Below are 26010 nucleotides of genomic sequence, written 5' to 3'. Positions count from 1 at the left end.
TGGTGTTTGCTGGCACCGCCAGTGCCCAGATCTGGAAATTTCCCTATTCTGACACAGCCCAAGGGCAGCAATTTGCTGGCACAGAATTCCAAAACCCGGAAACTTTCTGCTACTGGCTCTGGCACCGCCCACATCTTGTGTTTGCTGCGCCCGTACCCAGATTTGGAAATTTCCCGGTGCCAGCAGAGCCCAAATCCGGCAGATTTCTGTCGCTGCCAACGACACCACCCAGATCTGGTGTTTGCTGGCAGCGCCAGTGCCCAGATCTGAAAACTTCCTGGTGCCAGCACAGCCCAAGTCCAGTGATTTGCTGGCACAGAAAGCCAAAAGTTGGACATTTACCAGGTTCTGGCTCCAGCACCATCCAGATCTGGTGTTTGCTGGGACCACCAGTGCCCAGATTTGGAAATTTCCCGGTACCTTCACAGCCCAGGTCCAGCAATTTGGTTTTAGCTAGCTTAGGCAGAGAAGTTCCTGGGACTGGGACTTTCCTTTTTCTTGGAACTGTTGAAACCTGCTCTGGACTGAAAACCCAGAAAAACACCTGCAGCTCACACCTGTAGCCCACTGAGGTCTGGGACGCTGCACTCCAGCACCAGAGGGACTTAGAAGAGACCGAGTGAGCCAACTACAACCCACAAAAAAGATTTTCTGAATTTGCCATCTCTTCAGCACTGTCAGAGGTTTGATTTAATATTATTCATTTTTCATGCTTGGGAATACTTTACTTGTTAAATAAACTGGTTTTCTCCACTTTTCTCCAGGGAAGTTTTTTCCAGAACTAGTAGGGGGAGGAGGTGCTTGAAGTTGCTTTCTAGAGGGACCCCTTTTGGAGGTTTCTTCCCAAAATTTGCCCTAAAGCAGCACAAACAGTCACAATGGAAACTTCACCAGTGGCATAATTTCTTGGGAGCAAATCCTGTGACAGAAGCTTGACCTTGTTCTCCAGGAGAGATTCTTGGCAAGAGCAGACAGGAGAAGATTCCTGGAAAACTGAAACAGCTTTCCAGAAGGGAAATGAAAATGAAAGAAAGAATCCAAGATGTTTTCCTCTATTTATTTCTATGCTCCCCTTTTCCATGTTGCACTACTTCTCCATCCCAGTAATTCCAGATGCACTGCACCTCTAAGATCAGTGGCTTAGTGATTTTTAGACACTCTAAAATACCATGAGCCACACACAGATTTCCTTCCCCTGTTTTTACTGGAAGGCAACACTGGAGATGTAAGTGCAGTGCTGGCTCAGGTAGGAATCCTAGCCCAAGGGAAGGTGTCCCGCCAGTGTTTGCCCCTCAGCCAGGCCAATGCAGAGCAGCAAGCGAGGGGATTGCTGTGCCAGTGTGCAGGAGTCAGGGCTCTGCACCTGGGCTCAAGGCTGCAAAGTTGCCGTGTTTGGACAGACTCAGGGGCTGTGCCCGGGGCGCGCGGGGCTCGAACGTGGGGCTCGTGGGGCGAGCGGGGAACGGACACGGGGACGAACGGCCCCGGTGCTTCAGTTGCAGCAGCGGCAGCGGCGGCAGCAGCAGCGGCAGAAGCAGCAGCGGCAACAGCGGCAAAAGCAGAAAACCAGATAATCTATAACGATCTTTCTCTTTCTCTCTTTCTTTCTCGTTCTCTCTTTCTTGGTCTTTCTCTCTTTCTGTCTCTGTGTCTCCCTTTCCCGCTGTCGGGCACCCTTCTCCCGGGGTCCCTTGCCCGGCGTCCCTCTCCTCTCCCCGCCTCCCTCTCGTGTCCCCGCCTCCCTCTCCCCCTGCCGGGCCGGGCCATGCCCCCGGCCCGCCCCCGGCCCCGGGCGGGGCTGCCCCGTGCCCGGCCCCGCCCGTCCCGCCGCGGTCTCGCCTCCGCCCGGCTCTGGCCCTACTGGCGGTGGCGCTGCTGGGCGGGCATCAGTGCCGTGTGCGGGGGCGGCATCGCCGCCCTTTGCCTCCGCCTGGCCCGAGCCCGGCCCCGGCCCCGAGGCAGGCTCCAGCCCCGAGCCCGGCCCCGGCCCCAGCTCCTGCCGGGGCCCGCGGAGGACACAGGCGGCGCGGCCGCTGCCGCCGCCTCCGCTGCGGCTTCCCCGGCCCGAGCTCCGCCGCTCGGCAGCGCGGCCGCCGGCCCCGAGCCTCCCGTGCCGCGTTGCGAGGAGCGAAGGCCTGGGCATGGCCGGCCCGGGGCGGCTGAGGGGCGCTCGGGGGCCGTTGCTGGCCCCGGGCCGAGCGCTGACAGCCGCGTCCCGCCCGCAGGGACGGCGCACGAGGCCCTGCAGGAGCGCTACCGCCTGGGTTCGCTGCTGGGGCGCGGAGGATTCGGCAGCGTCTTCGCGGCCACGCGGCTCTCGGACGGCGCCCCGGTGAGCGGCGGGGCCGGCGGCGGGCGCAGGAGGAGGGGGCGGAGGAGGAGGAGGAGGAGGATGGGGCTGGGCAGGGCGGGCGGCGAGCTGAGCCCGCTGCTGTCCTTGGCTTGCAGGTGGCCATCAAGAGGGTGCCACGGAACCGCGTCCGGCACTGGGGCGAGCTGGTGAGTGAGCGGGGCCAGTGGCAGCAGCCGGGGCTGCCGGGCGGGGATGAGCCGAGGCCCGGCACGGTGGAAGCCGCCAGGACGCCTCGAGGGGGAGCGGGCGTGGGCGCAGCGCAGGGCGCAGAGCGTCCCGGGCTGGCTCAGGGCTTCCCCAGGCCTGGCACGGCATCGGCCCCACTGAGGGCATCGTGCTCCTCCCGCAGCCCGACGGCAGCAGGGCCCCGCTGGAGATCGTGCTGCTAGCCAAGGTGTCCACTGGCTTCCCCGGCGTGGTGCAGCTCCTGGAGTGGTTCGAGCTGCCCAACCACATCGTGATGGTGATGGAGCGGCCAGAGCGGTGTCAGGACCTGCATCGTGTCATTCGGGCATGCCGGTTCGTGCCCGAGGAGGTGGCGCGGGAGCTGTTCCGCCAGGTGCTGGAGGCCGTGCGGCACTGCACCAGCTGCGGGGTCCTGCACCGCGACATCAAGCCAGAGAACATCGTGCTTGACCTGGCCACCGGGCAGGCCAAACTGATTGACTTTGGCTGTGGCACCTACCTGCAAGAGACAGCCTACACCCACTTTGCAGGTGAGCCCACGTAAGGGTGTACTCCTGGTCCCGGGATCTCATGGCTCAACATCTCCCAGCCCAAGCTGGCTGTGGCAGCGGGGATTCTCCCTTTTGCTGCCAGTCAGAGGACTGAGTCTTCAGCTGAGTTGCTTTAGAGCGGGGCTGGGTGGGGAGCCATCTTCCAGCCCTGCTGGCAGCCTTTGCCAGCCACTCTGCCCAGGACTGGGGCTGGGCTGGGGCAGCCAGCCCGCCCAAAACCCCTGTGAGTAGGGGTAGCAGAGAGGGGGGTGGGACCTGTGCCCCCGCCAGTTTGGTGTGCAGGCGAGAGGAAGGGCTTGCACTGCTCAACTCGCCCTGTTTGCCTTGGCTTCCTAATATTTTTGGGGCAATGCAGACAGGGAGGATAAGGGCATGTTTTCCCCAGCACAGAGAGGGTTTTTCCTTTGCTTGTCATGGTCAGGCTTAGCCAGGGCTTCCTCTGCCCTCTTCTGACACCAGTGGCTTCTTTTCCAAGCCTAAGTTTGTGCACAAGTCCCAGGTGCTGGCGAGAGGGCAGTGGTCACCCTGTGTGCCACTGATGCAGCCCCCGCAGGCCCAGGGATGCTGGGGCCAGGCTCTGGGAGCAGCAGCATCCCCCTGCTGAACTCCATCTGTATTCCATAGGAACACCGTCCTACAGCCCCCCGGAATGGACCCACTTTGGCTGGTACCATGGCGAGGCAGCAACGATCTGGTCCCTGGGCATCCTGCTGCACCAGATGGTCTGCGGGGAGCACCCTTTCAGGAGGGGCCGGAACCTCAGCTGGGGCCAGCTCCCGCTGCCACAAGGGCTCTCTCAAGGTGGATCCTCTTCTCTGGGCACGGGGGGAATCCCAGGGCTGGGAGCCAGCAGTGGGCTCGTGAGCATCCCGCTCTGGCAGCTGCTGAGGAGGTGGCACATGTCCTGCTCTCCTCCAAAACAGGGAATTGATGGGAAAGTTTAGGCCCAGCCCTGAGCGCATCCAGCAAGGCCTGGGCATGGCAATAGTGGGGCAAAGCAGACAGGAGCCTTCTCTGGCTGACTGGCACTTTCTGCTTTCTCTGCCCAGAGTGCAAAGATCTGATCAGGTGGTGTTTATCCGTGAACTCCTTGGAAAGACCCACATTAGAAGACCTGTTCTGTGATCCTTGGGTGCAGGATATTCCTCGGCCATAGAAGAAGGGAGAGAGCCACAGGCACACTTTGATGCAGGGCCCTGGTAAGTTGCAGCTCCACACATGCCTTGGCAATCAGAAGCAAAGGAACCCAGACCTTTTTGTGCTGCCTGTGTCACTGCACGGGGGTCATGGGATGGGCACACGCAGCCCTTGTGCTGCAGTTGAGCTGCTCTGCCCAGCACTGGTGGCTGCCATCCAAGCTGGTTTTGCTTGTGCTGGTTCCCTGACAGCTGGGGCCCTGGGCAGAGCCCTGAGAGCCTGGTCTGCCCCCAGGGAAGGAGCAGGAGCCCCTGGAGAAGCTGTACCGGGTGGGGATGCTGCTGCTGCTGCTGCTGCTGCTGCTGCTGCTGCTGCTGCTGCTGCTGGAGACAGCCAGGATGGCACCAAGGATGAGAAGCTCTTCGTCAGCCTGGCCACTGGAGGCTGAAGGTGATGGACTTTGATTCTGGCATCTTCTTCAAAGCTAAACTCCACAGGGAATTTGCAGGTGAGTCCCCACGCGGGGAAATGCTGCCAGATTTGGGCATGGCCCAGCCTGGCTGGGAAGCAAAGGTTCCCCCTGTGCTGGGGCAGATGCAACTCATTCTTCAGTCGCTGCCCAGCTTTTTTTGGCAGGGCTGGGGCATGGGCTGGGCTGGGTACAAATGGGAGTGGGCTCCTGGCCCTGCCAACAGCCCCCAGCAGCCACCTGGGCCTGGGCTGGGGCTGGGGCAGCCAGCCCGACACAAGCAAAGCCCCATGGTGGGAGCAGAGGTGGGACTCCAGAAGCTGTGCAGGGGCTGCTTTGCTCTGCAGGCAAGGAAGGGCTGGGCTGCTGCACTGCCCTTGTTTGCTTTGGGATCACTGTGATTTTGGGGGGCAGTGCAGGGTGGAAGTGAGAAAGTGTGGGCTTCCCTCACCCATGGCTGGGTTTTTCCCTACCATGTAGGAGTTGGGCCTTCCTCAAGGCCCTGACAGAGATAAGATTTTTTCCTGTTTTTCTTGTTTTCCCTTTTTGTCTCTAATCTCTTTTCAAGAATGTGTTGTTTGTTTTTCCAGAGGAAGCGTTCCAGGTGGTCCAGTGCAGATTGGGAAGTGCTTGGGAGCAGCTGTGGCGTGGATGGGCGGTGGCCTTGGAGAAGGCTGAGGACGTGGTTTGGGAGCAGCTTTTCTTGCAGCTGTGGCTGGCGTGAGGTGGGTCCCTGTGTGCTTGGCAGGGTGGGATCAGAGCTTTTGGGAGATGGCAGCGAGCACAGGAGCATCCTGCTCTGGGCAGCTGCTGAGGGCTGGATGTGCCGTGGCTGGCTGCAGGCTGGGCACATGTCCTGCCCTCCTGCTCTGCTGCCAAAGGCAGCAGGGATGGGCAGCTCTGGGCACAGCTCTGGGCACAGCCAGCATGGCCTGGGCACCGCAGGCCTTGGCACAAGGGCACAGGAGCCCTCAGCTGATGGGCACTTTCTGCTTTCTCTCCTTGCAGCCGGGCTCTGCGGCTGCTGAGGCTGCTCTGGGCTCTGCCAGGGCTCTGCTGGGCTCAGCCCTAGGCCCAGCTGGGCTGGCTCTGCCCTCCCATTGCTCTGACAGCTTTGCATCAGACGAGCCCCTTGCGAGCACAGCGCCTGAGCTTTCTGCTTTGGCAGCTGAGTGAGACTCTGCTGCAGGCCCAGAGATTGCAGCTGGGGACACACATCCAATTGGCAAGAACCCAAACTCTCCACAGTCCCAGCTGAACGCCTGGATCTGCACAGGGTGTTTGTCTGTCCCATTCTTCCTTCTTGATTGCCTGGAATTGTGCAATTGCACTTTCTTCCTCCTCTAGAAGTGCCTGAGTGGGCCAAAGCTGGCGAGTGGGCCGTGTTCCTGAGGCAGTGCAGTCTGGAGCTGATGGATGGAGAATTGCCCTTGTGCACTGCCAAACCAGAGCAAAAAGCCCTAAGTGGCACTTTGTGTCTCTAAGAAATCCCTGACAGTTTCAAAGGGAATGTGCAGCTCCTTGCCAGGCTGAGAAGGAAGGGCATCTTCTAAAGGATTTGGGCTTTGACAGAGTTTCCATTCCCAGTCCTGCTTGGAGCGGGAAGGGCACAAAGCAATTTCCTCTTGCTTTGAGCACAATTTCAAATGGCAATGTTGGAAACAAAGCCCAAAATCTTTTAAAAGGCTGCTGGGATAAGTAAGATGGATCCATGCCATCAGCACATTTACAATGTAAATAACTGAGTTCCCCTTTTAAAAAGATCATTTACCTCTTAATGCAAAGTTTCAGAAGTTTTTCACTAACACTTGGGTTTTGTTTTCATCTTTCACATTTTATATAGTTTTTTTTCTTTTTCCTTTTTTTCCTTTAAATAGAAAACATGTCCTAGAGAAGGAATGTCCTTTGCTCCTGGTTCCTGTGTGGAGCAGCTCCCTTGCTGCTGGCTGAGCTGCTCAGGCAGAGCCCGGCAGCTCCTGGCCCTGCAGGGCTGAGGCTTTTCCCCGTTGCTGGGCACAGACTGATGGAGCAGCACTGCTGAACACGGGCACACACAGAGGGCCCAGCAGCAGCTGCCTTTGGCCACCTGAGGCTCCAAGGCCCAACCTCTGAGCAGCCAGGGCTGGAAGAGACTGGCAGCATCTGATCCCTGACTCTGGGCCAGGGCTGCACAAATGACCCCACAGCAGCAGCAGCAGCAGCAGCAGCAGCAGCAGATGGAGCTGACTTTCAGCACAGCCCCTGGCCCTGTTCCCTCCCGTGTGCGGCGGTGTCAGAGCAGCCTGAGGCACCTGGGAGCCCCCAGTGCCAGCAGGGACTTGAGATGGCAGCCCTGGGCTCCTGGAGGCTGTGCAAGGAACGGAGCTGGGCACTCCCTGTCCATGGGGAGCTTGCAGATGGAAAAGGCTGCTGTGCCCAGGCAGCTCCAAGGGCACAGAAAGGAGGCTCTGGAGCACTGGATCTGTGCCAGTGCCACAGTCCTGGGCAGCAGCCAGGCAGCCCTGGGGGAACAGAGGGCACAGCAAGAGGGACAGAAGCAGGCAAGGGCAGAGACTGGGAAGAGCCCGGCCCGCAAGCAGGAACAGCTGCTCCATTGCACTCTTGGAGAAAGCTCTTGGCTGCTTCAAAGCGCTGAAAGGCGTGAAGGGCAGAGAGGAGGCCACAGCAAACAATGCTCCTGTTTGCACAGCCTCCCCTCTGCGTGTCCCAGAAGGAATTGCATGGACTGGATTCGTCTCTCCGAGTGCTCTCGTTCAGCATGAGCAGCTCAGCACCAGGAGCTGAAGGAGCTGAAGCCTCAGGCCACAGGAGCTGGGCAAGAGGGAACTTCTGGAGCAAAGTAATGCTGCTAAAATAGCCCCAGCTGAATGCAGCAGATATCATCATGGAATCACAGAATCCTTTCTGTTGGAAAAGCCCTCTGAGCTCACCCAGTGCAGCCGCTCAGCCAGCAGTGCCAAGCCCAGCACTAAAGCACGTCCCTGAAGTGCCAAGGCCTGGACAGCAGCCCTGAGTGAGGCCTGGACAGCAGGCCCTGAGCCCAAGGTGGCCTCTGGAGGAACCTTCCAAGCAAAGGTTATCTTTGTATCTGCTCCCTGCTGAGATATGCATGGTCATTAGCACTGTGATAGATGTAGCCACTCCTTAGTGAAACATGGATGGACCTTTGTGTATTTAGAAGCCAGAGAAGGCCATGAAATCTGACATCTGGCCTTGTGTGGGGCTGAAGGATCAAAGTCAGCTGCCTTGGCTCCTCCTTGAGGCCTGGCCAGGCTTTGGGAGGGAGCCAAGAGGAGGATGAAAGCAGATGTTGGCACACTAGCAGTGCTGTCAGTTTGTTCATGCAGCACTGCCAGAGCTGGGCCCTCTCCCAGCGGGCTTGGAGCCTCAGCTGGGGCTGGAGGCACCTGCAGGAATTGCCAGTGCCCAGGAGTGGCTCTGCAGCCCTTGGCTGTGACAGCTTCCCCAGCTGCTGTGTGCATCTGGGGGATGGGAAAGGCTGAGGGGAAATGCTGCTGCATCTTTCCTAATCACTGCAGGCAATCTTTGGTGGGGATGATTGGGTGCATTGCTGAGCTGCTCCTTTTGTGATTCTTTGCTGCTCTGAACTGCAGGAAATGACACTGATTCCTTCAGCTGGAGTCTGTGTCTTTGGTGCTGACTTTGGCCACTGGTCAAACCAAACTGGCACAGTCTGGCCAGATCCCAACCAAATGTCACTTGTTCAATGTCAATGTGAGGCATCAGTGCCATCAGAAATTCCCAGATGGGAAGCCCTTCCCTGGAGTTCCCTGGCTCTGGAGTGGGCTGAGGTGGGAGCCCCGTGGGAGCAGTGGGGCAGTCGGGTAAAAGAAGCTGCAGCCCTGGATGTCTTCAAATGCATCCAAAAACTGCACATGGAAAAGGAAAAGGACTTGTGGGTTTGGGCAGACAAAGATGAATTTGTTAAGAGTCCATTGGAAACAGCACCTTCAGAAGGAACAATTATTGTTGGAATGCTCCCACATGGAGCAAGAGCAGAAGGTTTTAATCTTGAGCTCAGCTGCATTTGTACCAGTGAAATATCAATATAATAACTAACTATATGTATTTTTTGTATATTAAGACCTTAATATATATATATATATATATATCTGTATATTTATATATATCTATATTATATATATATGTCTGTATCTATCTGTCTATATGTATATCAATATGTATATCTATGTATGAAATAATAATAATGTGAAATAGTGCTGACAATACTAATTTGGTAGCTTTGGCTGCTCAGGGATGTAACTCTAAATACCCTACAGAACAGGATTGGCCAGGACCCTCATGTCAGTGGTCAACTTTGTGAGATTGTAGACAATGTAAAAAGGAGGAAGGGAGGAAATTGGCTATTTCCCCAGGGTTTGCTGATACTGTGATGCAGAGGGCTTTGTCTGTTGCTGTGAAAAATACAGGGATGAAGCCTGCAGGGTTTTTCATGTCCCAGACTATGCACAAGCTGCAGGATTGGTTGAACGGGTGAAGGGGTTGTTAAAAGAGCAGTTGAAAAAATGAGGAGATGGGAACCTTTGCCCCTGGAGAACCCATCTCCCAGATGTGCTCCATGCCCTGAACAATGGCCCACGGGGGAAATGGAAACCCCCTGGCTGTGCACGGCTGCCCCCAATTTGCAAATCCAACCATGGGCAGTGAGACTTGGACTGCCTGGGAAATTGTTGTGGCTGTGATGGCCCCTGGCAGGGCCAGCCCAGAGGCTGCAGGGCTGGGCCTTCATGCATTGGAATTCATGAGGATGAATTCAAAGCAAATGAGAGCTATCAATACTGAAACAGGAATTCAGATTCCTCCAGGACACTTTGCTTTGGTAACTGCTCCCTTGGAGCTTGGCCTTGCCAAGTGTTCATGTCACGGCAGGAGGAATTGATGGAGAATATCCAGGAGAAATTAGAGTAATTCTGTGAAACAATAGTGACCAGGATTGGATTATTCAACCCCATGGCAGGGTAGCACAATTATTGATATTGCAATTTTAGGAACGATTGTGAAAAAAGGAGCTCCAGCTCCAATCACCACCGTTTGTGGAGATAAAGGGTTTGGATGCAGCAGTCCTAATAATGGAGCCAGAGTGTGGGTCCGGAGGCCAAATGGCCCTCCCAAGGCAGCTGAAGGAACAGCTCCTGGGAAAGCCAACTCTGAGTCCTGAAAGCTGGGCAGGAACAATGGGAATGTGTCCCTGCAGCCAAGGACTGTGTGTGAGAACAAGTAGATCTGACAGGATATTGTTTTACACATGCTGCCAGACCAAATCTCCCTGTTTGCCCCAAGGGCCCCTTTGGCAAATGCTCTGATCCACGGGGCTCCATGGGAAGGCTGCTGTGACACTGAGGGACTTGCACAGGAATTGCATCCAGGAGCCTGGGAGCCCCTCAGGGACTGGGACCCGGCCCCTTCCAGCCAGAGGGGAAAGGGCCCCCCAAGCCTTGTTAGCCCCAGACAACATGGTAAAGCTGAACAGCAAAGGGCCTGGGGGCATTATTCTGGAATTAAAAAGGTGCCAGCTCCATGGACAACAGAATTCTTGTTCCTAACTCCAAGGAGATTGAGAAAAAAGAATGAAGAATGGTGTCACTGAAGTACTACTGATGTCTGTAAGGTGTACCTTGATAGTCAGCCAGAATCTTTGTCTGCCACAAACACCTCTAGTGTTTGACCAAGGGGTTAGTCATCAAAATGTAATGATGAGTTCTGATGGATTGCTGAGCTTATCCTTTTGTAATTCTTTGCTAATGATGATGTGCTTTGCTGAGCTTATCCTTTTGTAATGCTTTGCAGCTGTGCATGATATAAATGCCACAATTCCTTCAGTTGGTGTCTGTGTCTTTGGTAGTGACCCTGCCCACTGGTGAAACAGGGCCCCCTCTTGCCTAAGTGTTAGCTGGGAAGGCAAAAAGCCTCCCTCCAAAATTCCCCTCTTGCTCCTTGTTCCCCCCCTTCATAGCCTGAGCATGATGTGCTCTGGTCTGGGCTGTGCCCGGGGTCAGTTGGGGTCACCTGTCCTGGCTGTGTCCCCTGCCAAGCTCCCCCGCAGCCCCAGCCCCTCCCCAGCGTGGCTGGACGAGGGGCAGGACAGGCCTTGGCTGTGCTGCAGCTCAGCAAGAACAAAACCATCTCTGCGTGCTCAGCGCTGTGCTCAGCACCCGGCCCAGCAGTGTCTCAGTGCCAGGGGCTGTGCCCTCAGTGCCTGCCAGGGCTTTCCATGGCAACTGCCAGGCCAGGTGCCCCAGGTGTCCCCCCCAGTGCCGGTTGCCATGGAAACAGTGCCCAGCCCTGCCCCTTTCTGTCTGGCTGACCTGGCCTTTGGCCCTGGCAGTGCCCTTGGCTGCTGGTTCCTGGTGCCTGAGCGGCCAGCGCGGCACAGGGCAGGTGGCCATGGCACAGCCCCCAGCAAGGGATCCCCTCTGGCTCTGGGCACTGACACCAGCCCTGAGCAAGGGGCCCAGGGCAGCTTTCCATGCCCACCAACCATCACAACGGCTCCGGGCATTGCTTGCCATGGCACCAAACCAAGGAACGGGTCCCCGTGGCCGTTGCCATGGCACCTGCTGGCACCAACCAGTGTCACTGCAATTGTGCCTGGAACAGCCCTGCCACCGCTTTGTCCTCAGGGTTGCCATGGCAGCCCAGGGCAGCAGCAGCTCTGCAGGCAAGGGGCCATGGAAGCTGGCTGCAGAAATGGCTCCTGGGGCTGCTTTCCAAGGAAACCTGAACTGATGGCGGTTGCCATGGCACCCAAACCCAGCACTGGGGTCCCTGCAGTGTCCATGGCAACAGCCCCTTGCAATGGCCCGCTGCCTGTTGGGATGATGATCCACCCTCACAGCTGGCCCAGGGCAGGGCTGGAGTGCTCTTGGTGCCACCTTGGGCTTGGCACACACTTGAGGAGGATGTCTGTTTGCAATGGGGAAACTCAGGAGTTTTAGATGGCTTCAAAACTCAAAGAAGGAAAATCCCTCTTTGCCTGAGTGCAGCCACTTCTCCAAGCAAAGCAGCTCCCAGGTGAGGGAGGAGAGACACCATGGGCTTGGGGAATGTGGAGCAAGGTTGTCCACACTGGCTCAGAGCTCAAGGCACAGCTTCTCTGAGCAGGCCAGACCTCCTTAGGACAGTCCCTGCATCAATAGCAGCCACTGAATGCTGCAGTCACCTCTTGTGTAATGGGAACAGCAATAAAAGACACCCTTTCAAATAGGAATACATATTTCCTAGAAGCTCTTTGAGCTATTTCTCTATAACTGTCAAAGGAAACCCTCCTAATGAACTGCACAGGAGCAGAGGGAAATCAAGGCAGAGCCATGGTTTGTCAGGACTTGCTTGATCCTCATGAGCCTCACTGGGCATTTGGAGCTGAGCCCTTGAACCTCAGGGCCTGGGAGGAGATTGCACAAACCTTGCCTGGAGTCAGAGTCAGAGGAAACACCCAAAGTGTCTCCAGGCATTCATGGCTCCCACTCAGGTCCCTGTCCAACACAGGCTCCTCAGGGACTCCTTGGAGGAGAGAATTGGTGGCCAGGATGGCACAAAAACCTCTCAGACACTCAGTGTGGAAAGGAAAATCCAAAGTACCTTCAAAACCTTGAGTGTCTCAGAGCATGAATGAGCCCCACTGAGTGTCAGTACAAAGCTCTCCAGGGACTCATTAACGCAGATAATTGGGGCCATGATTGCACAAAGCTCTCCCAGAGTCTGGATCCAAAGGGAAACACCAAGTACCTTAAAAGAACTGAAGTACCTTGAAGCATTCATGAGCCCCACTGAGTGGTGTTACTGACAGAGCCTCTGCAGGGACTAATTACAGCAGGTAATTGGAGGCCATGATTGCACAAAGCTCTCAGAGACTGCAAGGCCAAAGCCAAACCCCAAGTCCTTTGAAAAAGCTGCAGCCCCTGCAGGGAGCATTCAGGAGCCGCCAGGGCCATTGCTGAGCAAGGCTCCCCAGGGACTCCTTGCAGCAGATCCTTGAGGCCCCTGGGATGTGGGCTAGGGGGGGATGCAGAGGGCAGGACAAGGGGCTGGCAGTGCCCAGCCTGGCTGGGGCTGGGCCAGGAGGCCCCAGGGCCTCAGCACAAGGTGTTTCCTCCCAGCCCTTGCTGGCACAGACCCTGCTGTGCCCCAGGGCACCAAGCCTTGGCTTCTCTTTGTCCCCAGCTGCCATCAGTGCCTCCAGTTCTCTGCTCTGCCTGGGGCCTGGGGACACTTTCTCTGTCGTGTCCCTCAGTGGGAGCCACTACAAGTCCAAGAAACTTTGGAGTTGGATTGTGACTTGGAGTTCTGCAGAGGCTTCTTCAGCTCCCTCTCAGGGCCTGATGTTCAGGGCCTGAGCACAAAGGCCCAGAGGCTCCTAAAGTCCTTGTGCTGTGTCTGTGCTGCTGAGCTGGGCCGGGCTCCTGGCCCAGAGGCAGCTCCTGGCAAGGGCAGCAGAGCTGCAGAGAGACAGCTCTGGGCAGGAGCAGCTCCTGTGCACAGCCCAGCAGGGCTGGGGCACTGCCTGCAGCCAGCCCGGGCACAGCACAGAGGCACAGAGAGCTTCAAGCAGGCAGGGCTGGGAAGGGGCTGGGAAGGGCCTGGGGCACAATCACTGCCAGCCCTTGGCACAGCAACCTCTGGCTGCAGGACAATGCAGCTGCAGCTCCTGCACTGATCTCCTAAAGCTGCAACATCCCAATGCCTGCAGACTCTGCGAGTGCATCTCTGAGGATTTCTGCTGCAGGGGAGCTGAAATGCTCATGAAGCTCTCACATGCTGATCAGTCTCAGAATATTTCCAAGACAAGGATTTTGATTGAAATTAGGCAATTTCCTAAGACTTTCTCTTCAGATTCCTACTACTGGAGAGTGGCAGGGAGGGGGGATAATTATTAAAGGATGATTATGAATTATTAGTTCTGAATTTTGGCAAGTGGTGCCTGAGACCACCAAACTGTTCCTTCTAGTGACCAGCAGGTTCACAGGAGATCCCTAATGTGCCTTCAGCCACTGTGCCCATGGACAGCAGCAGCAGCAGCTTTGCTGGAGCCATCAGGCTCAGTCTGAGCTGTCCTTTCTGCAAGCTGCAAAGAGAAGCTGCCCCCAGGCAGTGCCCTGCAAACAGGCAGGGTTCTGTCAGGCCAAGGAGAGTGCACAGAGCTTTGGGCTCTGTGAGTGCTGGCACAGAGAGATCAGGCACAGGGAAACCCCTGCAGGAGGAAAAGCTCCAGGAAGCAGAGAGAGGATCAGGGAAGGAGAGAAAACAGAACCCAGCAATGCTGTGGCAGGGAGAGTTGAGAGATGTGCACAGGATCCCCTGCAGTGCAGCCCCTGCCTCTGAAGAAGCCCCCTCCCTCCTGTGCCCCAGCCAAGCCTCTGCCCTCAGGCCCGGGGCTCCAAGGTGTGCAGCCCCTCCTGTGCAGGCAGAGCTGCAGCAGAGCCGTGGGGCAGCTCTGCAGCCCCGGGCCCAGTTCCCTCTGCAGAGCACAGGGCTGGGAGCAGCTGCCCGGCCCTGGGGGCTCTGGAGGGGCACAGCTGGCTCAGGGTGACGCTGTCCCCAGGGCCCGGCTCTGGGCAATGCTGTCAGGGCAGCCAGGGAAGGAGCTGCATCTCCCTTCAGCCAATGCCAGCAGAAGGACACTTGCAAGTCCCTCTGACATTTCAGTCCAGGCTGGGAGCTTCACCCCAGCATGCAAACCTGTCCTGGAGCATCTCTGAGTGATAAGATCCATGGGCAAAGGCAGAGGTGTTGTGACACTGAAAATGCTGCTGGGTTGGTGGGATGAGCAACGTGAGTCCTTGGCTACAGAAGTGGAGCTGGGCTCTGCTGGATCCATCTGCTCTCACAGTACCTGGGGTTTGTAAGAGGAACATGGGAGTGTGAACATCCTCCAGCTGAGAAAAGTGAAAGCCCAGAGGAACTGCAAACAGAATGAAGTGACAGATCATCTGCCCCCAGCCTCCACTCATTATCTTGCCTCAGGGAAATCACTCTGTTCTACCAGAGGGCAGCAGAAATGCTCAGGGTTTCTGATATCCAAGAGTACCAGGAAGTCCATGGAAGGAGCTTAAAAAGAAAACATCAGAACTCTGAAACACAAGAGCATGTCCGTGTGTGTTACAAAGGAGGGTGTGTGGGAAATGGCTTTGATTTTGGTTACAGGTATCTCCTCTAACCCTTCACTGTCCTTTTCTCCATGAACAGGTGCCCACGTGCAGCCACAGCAAATGTCCAACAGCAGCTGCATCAGCCACTTCCTCCTGCTGGCATTGGCAGAGCCGGGGCAGCTGCAGCTCCTGCACTTCTGCCTCTTGCTGGGCATCTCCCTGGCTGCCCTCCTGGGCAACAGCCTCATCATCAGCGCCGTAGCCTGCGGCCACCACCTGCACACGCCCATGTTCTTCTTGCTGCTCAGCCTGGCCCTCACTGACCTGGGCTCCATCTGCACCACTGTGCCCAGAGCCATGCACAATTCCCTCTGGGACACCAGCACCATCTCCTACACTGGATGTGCTGCACAGGTCTTTTTCTTTTTGTTCTTTATCACAGCAGAGCTTTCATTCCTGACCCTCACGTGCTCCGACTGCTACGTGTCCATCTGCAAAGCCCTGCACCACGGGACCCTCCTGGGCAGCAGAGCTTGTGCCCACATGGCAGCAGCTGCCTGGGCCAGGGGCTTTCTCACTGCTCTGCTGCACATGGCCAATACATTTTGCCTGCCCCTGTGCCATGGCAATGCCCTGGGTCAGTTCTTCTGTGAAATCCCCCAGATCCTCAAACTTCCAACCCCAGGGAACCTGGGCTTCTTGCTGTTTGTGCCTGTTTATCATTTGGCTGTTCTGTGTTCATTGTTGTTTTCTCCTATATGCAGACCTTCAGGCCATGCTGAGCATCCCCTCAGAGCAGGGACTGCACAAAGCCTTTTCCACCTGCCTCCCTCCCCTGGCTGCACCTCTGTTTATCAGTACTGCAGTGTTTGCCTGTTGTTGCAGGCTCCCAGCCAGGTAATAATTAGCATTGTCTCCATGATTGCAGAAGGCTGATCCATGGCTTTATTCTACTATATTATATCATATCTTACTGTACTTATTAAGGAACTCCTCCCCTTACAGACAGTGCGATACAGCTTTGCCCTAATTGCTCAATCCCTGCAAACACCGTGCAGTGGCCAGGCAGAGCTGTCAGCAAAGGAAGGGCCCAGCCAGGTGGGGCAGCCGGGGGATGCCGACAGCCTGCAGGGACAGAGTTGCAGGGCAGGGACACCGTGGGACAGCCTGGGCTGCACAGGGCACAGGGATGGGCAGCAGCTGCAAGACAGCCCTGCCAGAGCCAGCTTGGGCAGCACTTTGGCCATGGCTGCTGGGCCTGGGGCCAGGAGGGGACAAGTGACCCTTGCAGGCCTGGGGCCTCATGGCCTCCTTGTCCCTGCTCAGCAGCCTGGCAGCGGCCGCCCCACGCTCCTGGCCCTGGCATTGCACATCCCCACATGCCAGTGCCCATCCCGGGAAGAGCCCTGAGCCAGGAGGGAGGGACAGGATCTGCCTGGCCAGGCCCTGGGGTCAGGCCTTGGCCCTTTGCATTCCTCAAACACATCCAGGTGTGCTCAGCACCAGAGACACCTTTGCCTTGCTTGTGCCCACCTGGCATCACTGCCTGCAGTGTTCTGCTCTAGCTGGAACCTGGGGACACTTTCTCAGTCGTGTCCCTGACAGGGATCTCTTCAAAGTACAAGAAACTTCAGTGTTTTATTAGAACTGAGTTCTTGAGGGTTTTGTGACATCACAGAGCTGGCTGTGACATCACATAACTGGCTGTGACATCACAGAGCATATTATGAGGCCATAGAGAAGAGTCTGCCATCACAGAGGGTGGCTCTGTGTCATGAGAGAGTGGGTTGTGACATCACCTGGTGGCTGTGTGACATCATAGAGCAGGCTGTGACATCACAAAACAGATTGTGACATGACAGGATGACTTTGGGATATCAGTCTTCTGTGATTTCACAGCACTGCTGTATGACATCACAAGGTGACATAGAGTTGGCTCTGTGACATCACAGGGGCAGTGTGACATCACAGGCGCAATAATAGTGACAATAGCAAAAAGAAGAATTAATAATGGTAATAAAAACCCTACCATGCTTATACTTGGTTTGCATGGCCAGGTTTTGGTAAGGGGAGCTCGAGGAGCACCTTCTGTGAGAGGCTGATGGAAGCAGCTGCTCCTCTGTGTCCCACAGAGTCAATTCCAGCCAGCTCCAGGATGCACCGGCCGCTGGCCAAGGCTGGGCCAGTTGGAAATGGTGGTAACACCTTTGGGGCAAGAGATTTAGGAAAATGGGTGATGGTGTAGGTGTAACTGTGAGCAGGGAAGAGCAGGGTGAGAACACGTGAGAGGAACAACTCTGCACACCCCAGGGCAGGGCAGGAGGAGGGGCAGGAGCTGCTCCAGGGGCTGGAGCTGATTGCCCTGAGATTCCCTGGGCAGCCCCTGGGGAGGCAGCTGGGCCCCTGCAGCCCATGGAGGGCCCGGAGAGCAGAGATGCACCTGCAGCGCCTGGAGGAGCCCGTGCTGGAGCAGGGGGTGCCTGAGCAGGGGCTGGGACCCCATGAGAAACCTGTGCTGGAGCAGGGACCCAGCAGGGACCTGCAAAGCTGTGGAGAGAGGAGCCCACGCTGGAGCAGGGTCCTGGCAGGACTTGTGAGCCCCTGGGAGAGTGAGGCAGCTGCAGCAGTTTGTGAAGAGCTGCTGTCCGTGAGATGAACTCACCCTGCAGAAGTTCATGGAGAAGTGTCTCAGGAGGGACCCCTGGCACAGCAGGGGAACGACTCCTCTCCCCGAGCAGCAGAGAAACAACGGGTGATGAACGGAGCAGAGCCCCCAGTGCCTGTCTGCCTGCACCACTGGGGGAGGAGCAGAGCTGGGAAGGAGGGAGGAACAGGCAGAAGGTGTTTGTGAAGCTTTATTTTACTTCTCACTATCCTGCCCTGATCTGGATAGAAAGAAATTCAATTAATACCTGTAATTTCAAAAATGTTTTGCCTATGATGGCATTTGCTGAATGATCTGTCCCAGTCCTGAACTCAAGCCATGAAGCCTTCATTCTGTTTTTTCTCCTGTCCATCTCTGGAGGGGAGTGAGAGAGCAGCTTTGGTGGGTGCCTGGCATCCAGGCAGGGCCAAATGGCTACAAGTTTCTCTTTTCTTTTTACTTTTTTTCCTTTCCTTTCCTTTCCTTTCCTTTCCTTTCCTTTCCTTTCCTTTCCTTTCCTTTCCTTTCCTTTCCTTTCCTTTCCTTTCCTTTCCTTTCCTTTCCTTTCCTTTCCTTTCCTTTCCTTTCCTTTCCTTTTCTCTCTCATTCTTTCTTTCCTGTTCTTTTGTTCTTTCCAGAGGTCACAGTGCAGAGGTTGAGTGGGGCTTTGATGGAGGGAGTGGAGGTAGAGGAGGCTAGATAGAGGAGCGGGGAGTAGCGGGGACAGGAGGCACAGGGCTGTGGCACAGGCACCCGAGGGGCCCGGGCAGCTGGCAGGGGGCAAGGCCTGTCCCCCTGGGCCAGCAGCAGCCCCGTGCCCTGCCCAAGGCGCTGCCAGCAGGGGCTGGGCCCCAGAGGCAGGGGCAGAGCCCAGCCCCGGGGGCGGCGTTTGTGCCCCGAGCCCCGTCCAGCCCAGCCTGCCCCAAGTGCGCAGCGAGCGCTGGCACGGCTGCCCTGGACAGCGTGGCCTGCTGGGGACACTGAGAGCTGCCCCGCTGTGACCCTGCCCAGGGCACTGCACAGGCACCAACCCAACCCCAGCCAGCAGCACCCCTGGGCACGGCCCAGGCACTGGAGAGCATCACAGCCAGCCCTGCTGCTGCTGGGGATGTCCCAGGCACCAGAGCCCATCCCAGCCCTGCTGCTGCTGGGGATGTCCCAGGCACCAGAGCCCATCCCAGCCCCGCTGCTGCTGGGGATGTCCCAGGCACCAGAGCCCATCCCAGCCCTGCTGCTGCTGCTGGGCATGTCCCAGGCACCAGAGCCCATCCCAGCCCCGCTGCTGCTGGGCATGTCCCAGGCACCAGCGCCCATCCCAGCCCCGCTGCTGCTGGGGATGTCCCAGGCACCAGAGCCCATCCCAGCCCTGTTCCTGGGATGTCACAGCCCCTACAAGTGTACCAGGTGTGGGAAGAGCTTCTCCCAGAGGTCAGCCTTGACCCAACACCAACGCAGCCAGCACTGAGGGAAGCCCTGCCAGTGCCCCCAGTGTGGGAAGAGCTCCGTGCGCTGCTCCAGCTCCATCCCCACGGGAGGATCCGCGCTGGATGATCCCCAGTGACCCCGGTGGGCAGAGCCCCGGTGATCCGTGGTGCCGGTGATCCCTGGTGGGAAGACACCTGGCTGGGGGCTCCACATCCTCCTGGCTCCTCATGGCCTGGGTCTTCTTTTCACGTTTCTTCATTCTTTCCAAACACTCAAAACCTGGGTAAAAATAAAGATGTTGAACTAAGATGGGGCTAGAGAAGTGGGGGGCTGTTCCAGAGGTGTGGGGGATGCTGGGTCCAAGGGAGCTGAGAGTTCCTGGGAAGGACTTGGGGGTTGCTCAGGGCTTTGGGGACACGAGGCCGAGCGGCTCCGGGTGCTTTGGAAGATGCTGGTGGAGATTCTGGGGCTGCTGATCAAGGACCTCCCGGCCTGGAACTGTCCCTGTGTCCCCTTGTCCTGCTTCCTGGTGTCCCCTGTAGCGGATACCCCCCTCCCTGCTGTCACTCCCCTTTCCTCCGCCCATTCCCGTGTCACCCCACTCCCAGTCCCGTCCTGCTCCATTCCCAGTATGGACCCCATTCCCTGTCCCCACTCCCCATTCCCTATCCCCATCCCCCATTCCCATTCCTCATTCCCATTCCCTGTCCCTGTCCCCATTCCAATTCCCCATTCCCATTCCCTATCCCCATTCCCCATTCTCTGTCCCCATCCCCCATTCCCGGTCCCCATTCCCCATCTCCCATCCCCATTTCCATTCCCTGTCCCCATTCCCTGTCCCCATTCCCCATTCCCTGTCCCCATTCCCGGTTCCCTCTCCCCGGACGCCGCCGCCATCGCCCCGGCCCCCCTCGGCCCTCACGTGACCGTGACAATCCCGCCCTGCTCCCGCCCACCAATCCCAGCGCGCGATCCCTCCCTGATTTGCATAACCACGCCCTCAGCTTCGGCCCCGCCCCCGCCGGCTGCAGCCGCGTCCGGGCGCTGTTTGCTCCCAGTTCCCTCCCAGTGCTCCCAGTAAGAGCGGGACCGGCAGGGAGAGCGCTCCCAGTTCCCGCCCGCTGCTCTCACCATCGTTCCCAGTGCTCCCAGTAAGAGCGGGACCGGCAGGGAGAGCGCTCCCAGGTCCCGCCCGCTGCTCTCACCATCGTTCCCAGTGCTCCCAGTATCGCTCCCAGTGCCGGGCGTGGCGGGGCCGCTTTGGAACCCCCCAGGGCAGAGCGCGGCTGCTTTTGGGTGCCGGCACTGCCCGGGCCGGGCTGGGAGCGGAGGAGGAGCGGGAGGGAGAGCAGGGACAGAGGAGGAGGAAAAGGAAAGGGAAAGAGAGAGAGAGGAGCGGGAAGAAGAGGAAGAGGAGGGCCAGAGGAGGAGGAAGAGGAGCAGCGGGAGGAGGAGCCGCAGCACCAACCCCACGCGGTTCCCCCGCTCGGGCCGCGGCTGCCCCGGTTCCGCCCCCTCCGGAAGCCGCAGGTGAGCGGGGAGGGGGAGTCGCCCCAAATCCATGGCGGAGAGGGGCGATCCCGGTGCAGAGGGACCCCCGGCAGCCTGGAGGGGTGGGGGAGGCTGGGGATGAGCGGGGTCCGGGCCCCCCGAGGCTGAAAGGGGCGCTGACTTCTCCAGCTGCACTTGGGCACCGGGACCATCAAACCCGACACGCTCAGCCCTTGTTTTGCCCCCCAAACCAGGATTTCCCATTCCCAAACCTTGGCCAGGTGGAGGAGGAGGCTGCGAGGAGGAAGAAGATGCCCCAGGACACCCAGGCAGGTGAGGAGGAAGTCAGTGCCCCTTTCCCCCTCTCTCCTGCTCCATCTCCCAGCCCAGCACGGCCCCCGGCTGCAGGACAGCCCCACTGCTGATGCTGTCCAGCCAGGGATGCACTGGGGGGATCTCCTTCCCCTTCCCTGTGGCACGGAGGCAAATCCCATCCTCTCCTTGTCCTTCCTCCCCCAGGGAAGGAGCTGAGCATGGAGAGCAGGGAGGACAAATCCCCACAGCAGAACCTGGTGGCTGAGGCCGTTTGGAGTGGCTCCAGGGCACAGGAATCCAACGGGGAGGAAAAGTCCCAGAGATCCCACACAAGGAGGGGCTGCAAACGCAGATCACGGGGATCCGAGGAGGAAAGACCCACCTTGGGCCGGGAAGGTGACCACAGGTCGGAGTTGGGGGTCCCTGAGCAGCTTCAGGATGGGGAGAAGCCCCACGAGTGCTTGGAATGTGGGAACAGCTTCAGGTGGAGATCGTCCCTGATCAACCATTGGAGAATCCACACAGAGGAATGGCCCTATGAGTGTGGGCAGTGTGGGAAGAGCTTCAGGTGGAGCTCCTGCCTGAACTCCCACATGGGAATCCACACCAGGGAGAGGCCCTATGAGTGTGGGCAGTGTGGGAAGAGCTTCAGCCACAACTCCAACCTGATCTGCCACCAGCGCGTCCACACCGGGAGAGGCCCTACGGATGTCCTGAGTGTGGGAAGAGCTTCAGAGCCAGATCCAGCCTGATTTTCCACCAGAGGAGCCACACGGGGAACGGCCCTACGAGTGTGATGAATGCAGCAAGAGGTTTCAGATCAGCTCCAATCTCCTCCATCACCAGCGCACTCACACAGAGGAGAGGCCCTTCCGCTGCCCCGACTGCGGGAAGGGCTTCAGGGACAAGTGCAGCCTCCTCAGGCACCAGCTCATCCACTCCAGGGAGAGGCCCTACGAGTGTCCCAGGTGTGGGAAGAGCTTCAAGACCAGCTATGAAGTGACTGCCCACCAGAGGAGCCACACAGGGGAACGGCCCTACGAGTGTGGGGGGTGTGGGAAGAGCTTCAGGACGAGCGCCCACCTGAGTGCCCACCAGCGCATCCACAGCGGGGAGAGGCCCTATGAGTGTGCCTGGTGTGGGAAGAGCTTCTCCCAGAGGTCAGCCTTGACCCAACACCAATGCATCCAGCTGTTGTGTTGTCTGTATAAGTTGGACTGTTCTGTTCCCCCTATCATGCAGTGGTTCTGCCCTGGTTCTCCCTTTCCTTCTTTTATGCTGCCAGTTATCCCAACTCCTCCCCAGTTGCCTTGGAGATTAATGTACCCTTCCTCAAATCCCTCCCCGGTGCCCTGTCCGTCACTCGGCGCTCCCACCCTTCTCTCTAGAACTCTCTAGAAACTTTCAGCTAGAGCATCGAGTGATTGGCTCAGGGGCCGGGGCCCCACCCTCAAGTTATCCCCATTGGGGTTTTCCCTAAGTCAATCTTTTGTATCCCACTCCCCTCTGAAACCCTATTCGTCCAAGGACTGACTCCTCCCCTGTGTCCCTCCCTCCTTATAAGCTGTTGCAACTTCCCCCTCGCTCTCTTCGGTTGTCTGTTTTCCCTGGGACCCAATAAACCTGGATTCACCACAGCTGGAGAGCGCTCTCTCATTTCTGCTGACTGTAGCCATAAGCCAAGCCACGTCCTGCCACAAGGTAACACTGCTGTCACGGCACAGAGCGTTTGCCTTAGGTGCTGTCCCGAACCACGGAGATCGGGATAGTGCCCCCCTACTGCTAGCGGTGCTGGACAGCCGGCCGGGACGTCCGAGAAGGACAATCAATCAATCTTTCTCCAGCTGGACCGCTTCATCCAGCACTGAGGGAAGCTGTGGGAGTGCTCCCAGGGCGGGAAGAGCTTTGTGTGCTGCTCCAGCTCCACAGCTCCATCCCTCATTGGAGGATCAGCACTGGATGATCCCCGGTGACCCCGTTGGGCAGAGCCCTGGTGATCCGTGGTGCTGCTGATTTGTGTTAGGAAGACACCTGGCTGGCTCCTGGCTCCCCGTGAGCACCTGGACACATCCACAGACCAACATCAGAAATCCATTGTGGAGAGCTGTCGCCCTGACTTTTGAAGATTTTTCTAGGCCTTCTGATGTTTACATTCTTGTAGCAAACTTTCTCACATACTTCCTGTAAATAACTTATTGTTTTGCATTCTTTTATGGAGGAGAAGAAATCTGATGGACTGTTGGTTTGTCCAGTGTCATTGGAGAGGTGGCACTGTCACCCTCCAATCCACTGTCACTTTTGGAAAACTATAAATGTTGGAGTCAGGAAATAAACTTCCCTTTTCTCACCTTGAGAACAGTGGTGTGTGCGCTCGTGTTGTTTCATGTCCTATAGCGATATGGAGCAGATTTGTCGACTTCTGACCCCAGAAAAATCTCACTTCTTGCATCTTCCTGGTGGCATCAAGCAACACTGGGTGGCCTTGGAGGTCTTCTCCAATACAAATCCATCATTTTAATTCTCTCTGCCCCACAGGCATCTTCTACAACCAAATCGGGTCAGACTGAGGCAAAACCCTATGATTTTGGAGACAGTGGGGTGGAAACCCCTCCAAAAAAGGTTCTTCTCACCCACCCAAGCACATGGATGCTCTTCTGGCAGGGACACATAAATCCTTTTGGTTTTGCCTTCAAACACAAAGGTTTCTGTTCATACCTTTGAAAGCCCTGAAATTGGGGTAAAAATCAAGACATTGAACTAAGGCTTGGATAGGAACACGTGGGGACACAGCCCTGGGTGGGGACCTGAGTTGGAAGTGGCCATGGACAGGAACATGGGGGGACACAGCCATGGATGGTGACATGGGAGGACATGATCATGGATGGGGACATGAACTGGGACAGCATCAAGGTCACCACCTGTGCCACCACAGTGCCACCAGCACCTTCACCTCAGCCATAGCGCTGCCTGATGCAGTTCCTGCCACCACGTCCCCCCTGCCACCATTGTGGTGTCCCAGCCAAATGTCACCACCCACCAGGGCAGGATGGGAACTTGTTCAGCTGGTGACAAGTGGCCCAGGAGTGAGTGACAGCCACCAGGGTGTCCCAGGGCCACTGTGCTCAGGGGACCCCAACCGCCCCTGGGGACAGGGCAAGGGTCAGTGTCACCCACAGGGGCCATGTGGGCCCATGCTGGGTGTCACTGGAGGCGTCCTGGTGGCAGCGTCCCCACAGGTGTGGTGACATTGTCCCCTGGTGTGTGTCCTGGTGGCATCGTGTCCCTTACATGTTGATGACTCAAGTTACATCATCCTTGTTCTCCTCCCCAGTTCTAGAATGTTCCCCACTCCTGCTTTCCTATTGGTTCCCGTTCCCTGCAGCTCCTCCCCTGAATCCCAGTTGGTTGCTGCCCTTTTGTCCCACCTTTGCACCACCCTTGTTCCCTCTGCCCATTGGCCCTCAGGCCCAAAGTGCGCTGGTGTTTGCAGGGGTCCCAGGACGAGGGAAGAGACGAGAATCTTGACTCCATGTTTCAGAAGGCTGATTTATTAGTGATGATATATATTATCTTAAAAGAAAATGATATATTAAAACTATACTAAAAGAATTGAAGAGAGGATTTCATCAGAAGGCAAGCAGGGAATAGAAAAGAATGATAACAAAAGCTCATGCCTCTCAGAGAGTCTGGGCCAGCTGACTGTGATTGGCCATTAATTAGAAACAACCAACATGGACCAATCAAAGATGCACCTGTTGCATTCCACAGCAGCAGATAATTCTTGTTTTTCTTTTCCTGTGAGGCTTCTCAGCTTCTCAGTTTCAGAAAATATCATGGCAACACCAAAGCTCCCCCTCCCTTGTCCCATATAAAAGCCTGGACCCTGCTTTGTTCTTGGTTCTTGGTGCCTGGACCCCTCGGGTGTGTTGGCCCATAAAGCACCCCTGGAACTCCAAGCAGGGATCCCCTCCCGCCTGTTTTCCCCCCGAGCTGCAATCGCCATCGGCCTGGTGCTCGCTGAGCCATCCCTTTCCTAGAGGAGACGCCCTGGGGAAGGCAGTGCCTGGTGCTGGGGATGGGCACTGGGGACTGCTTTGGGCTGGGGAGACTGAACTTCCTTCCAGGGGCTTCTCTGGGGCAGGGCTTGGATTTGGCCTGGAAACAGAGGGAAGGTTCCAGGAGGGTTTTGTTCCTGCCCAGAGCCGAGGCCTTTCCTGTTCCTCATCCTGCCCTGGCAGCGAGGGCTTGGGGAGCACCAGAAAGGGGCAGAGACGCAGCTGGGACAGTGACCTGACTTGACCCCAGGGCATTCCCAGACCATGTGGAAGAAGAATCAGTCTGGAAAGAGGGGGAAGAAGCAGAAAGGGGGGGATGCTGGCAGTGATGGCATTTGTGTCCCCAGGTCACCATTGCCTGGGCTGGAGCCCTGCTCACCTGGGCACGGATGAACACCCACCTGCCCGTGGGAAGCAGGGAATGAATTCCTGGTTTTGCTTCCTTGCACAGCTTTTCCTTCCCCCATGGACCTGTCTGAGTCTGAGCCCAGGAGTTTGGGCTCTTTGTCTCTTTCACTGCCTGGATTCTCCCCCATGGGGTGCTCCCAGGAACTGGGCCTGAGGCCAGAGAAGGAGACAGGAGAGATGGAGCTGTGCACTGTGGCCATGGCAGCAAGCAGGGCACCCTCAGTCCATAAATAAAATCAGGCACAGAAACGGGCAGATGGGATTTTACACCCTTCCCTGCTGTTTGCATTTCCTGCAAGCTTTCTGCAGTGTTGCTGGCAATATTTTTGTACTTTTTCAGGTGATTTACACAACACCTCACAGGACACACTCACAGGATCAGAATTCTGTGATATCCCATGGATTCATGTCCCTAGGAAATACCAAGGCTCTAGTTGATTAGTTACTGTTTGAGTCCAGAAGTGGGCAGTACAAACTTCCATTTTTCACTTTCAAGTGCTCATGGGGAAAGCACAGCAGATTCTTCCAGATCTCTGCACAATATTTGTTAGCTACATACAATAACAAATCTCATTTACATCGCTGCTCAACAGCTCAACATAAGGAACCCAAACTACTGGCCTATCCCTAAGACTACACAAAAAGAAGAAAACAAATCTATTTTGCTTCCCACTTCACCTGCATTTGGCATTTTTGATTTTGCATTATATTTTAACATGTACTTGTAGTTTTCTTGTTATGTCTAGGCTGTGAAGTAGGGTTTGTCGCTGTTGTGAAACCAAGATTAATCAAGGATTAATACAGAAATAGATGTTCTAATCTATCCCTGGACTTCTGCTGGTCCCTAGG

At 56.8% G+C, this 26010-nt stretch overlaps 1 protein-coding gene and 1 long non-coding RNA gene across 2 annotated transcripts; both read left to right on the top strand.

Moving 5' to 3' along the window:
- Positions 1 to 1747: 1747 nt before the first annotated feature.
- On the top strand, positions 1748 to 4246 carry LOC143696414 (serine/threonine-protein kinase pim-1-like; the record flags this gene model as incomplete). Its single annotated transcript, XM_077192544.1, has 5 exons — positions 1748 to 2332; positions 2449 to 2499; positions 2703 to 3069; positions 3715 to 3891; positions 4140 to 4246. Coding segments are annotated over 5 exons (1287 nt in total), but the record flags the coding sequence as incomplete, so codon positions are not given.
- A 16013-nt stretch (positions 4247 to 20259) lies between these two features.
- LOC143696371 (uncharacterized) lies at positions 20260 to 21105 on the top strand. The gene is made up of 3 exons (XR_013185815.1): positions 20260 to 20422; positions 20638 to 20716; positions 20903 to 21105. It is a non-coding gene; the product is annotated as an uncharacterized LOC143696371 (long non-coding RNA).
- The last annotated feature ends 4905 nt before the right edge of the window (positions 21106 to 26010 follow it).

This window comes from Agelaius phoeniceus, chromosome 34 (assembly GCF_051311805.1).
Source record: "Agelaius phoeniceus isolate bAgePho1 chromosome 34, bAgePho1.hap1, whole genome shotgun sequence".
NCBI lineage: Eukaryota > Metazoa > Chordata > Aves > Passeriformes > Icteridae > Agelaius > Agelaius phoeniceus.
Note: the sequence above shows the minus strand (reverse complement) of the source record. Positions and strands in the feature narration are given on the sequence as shown.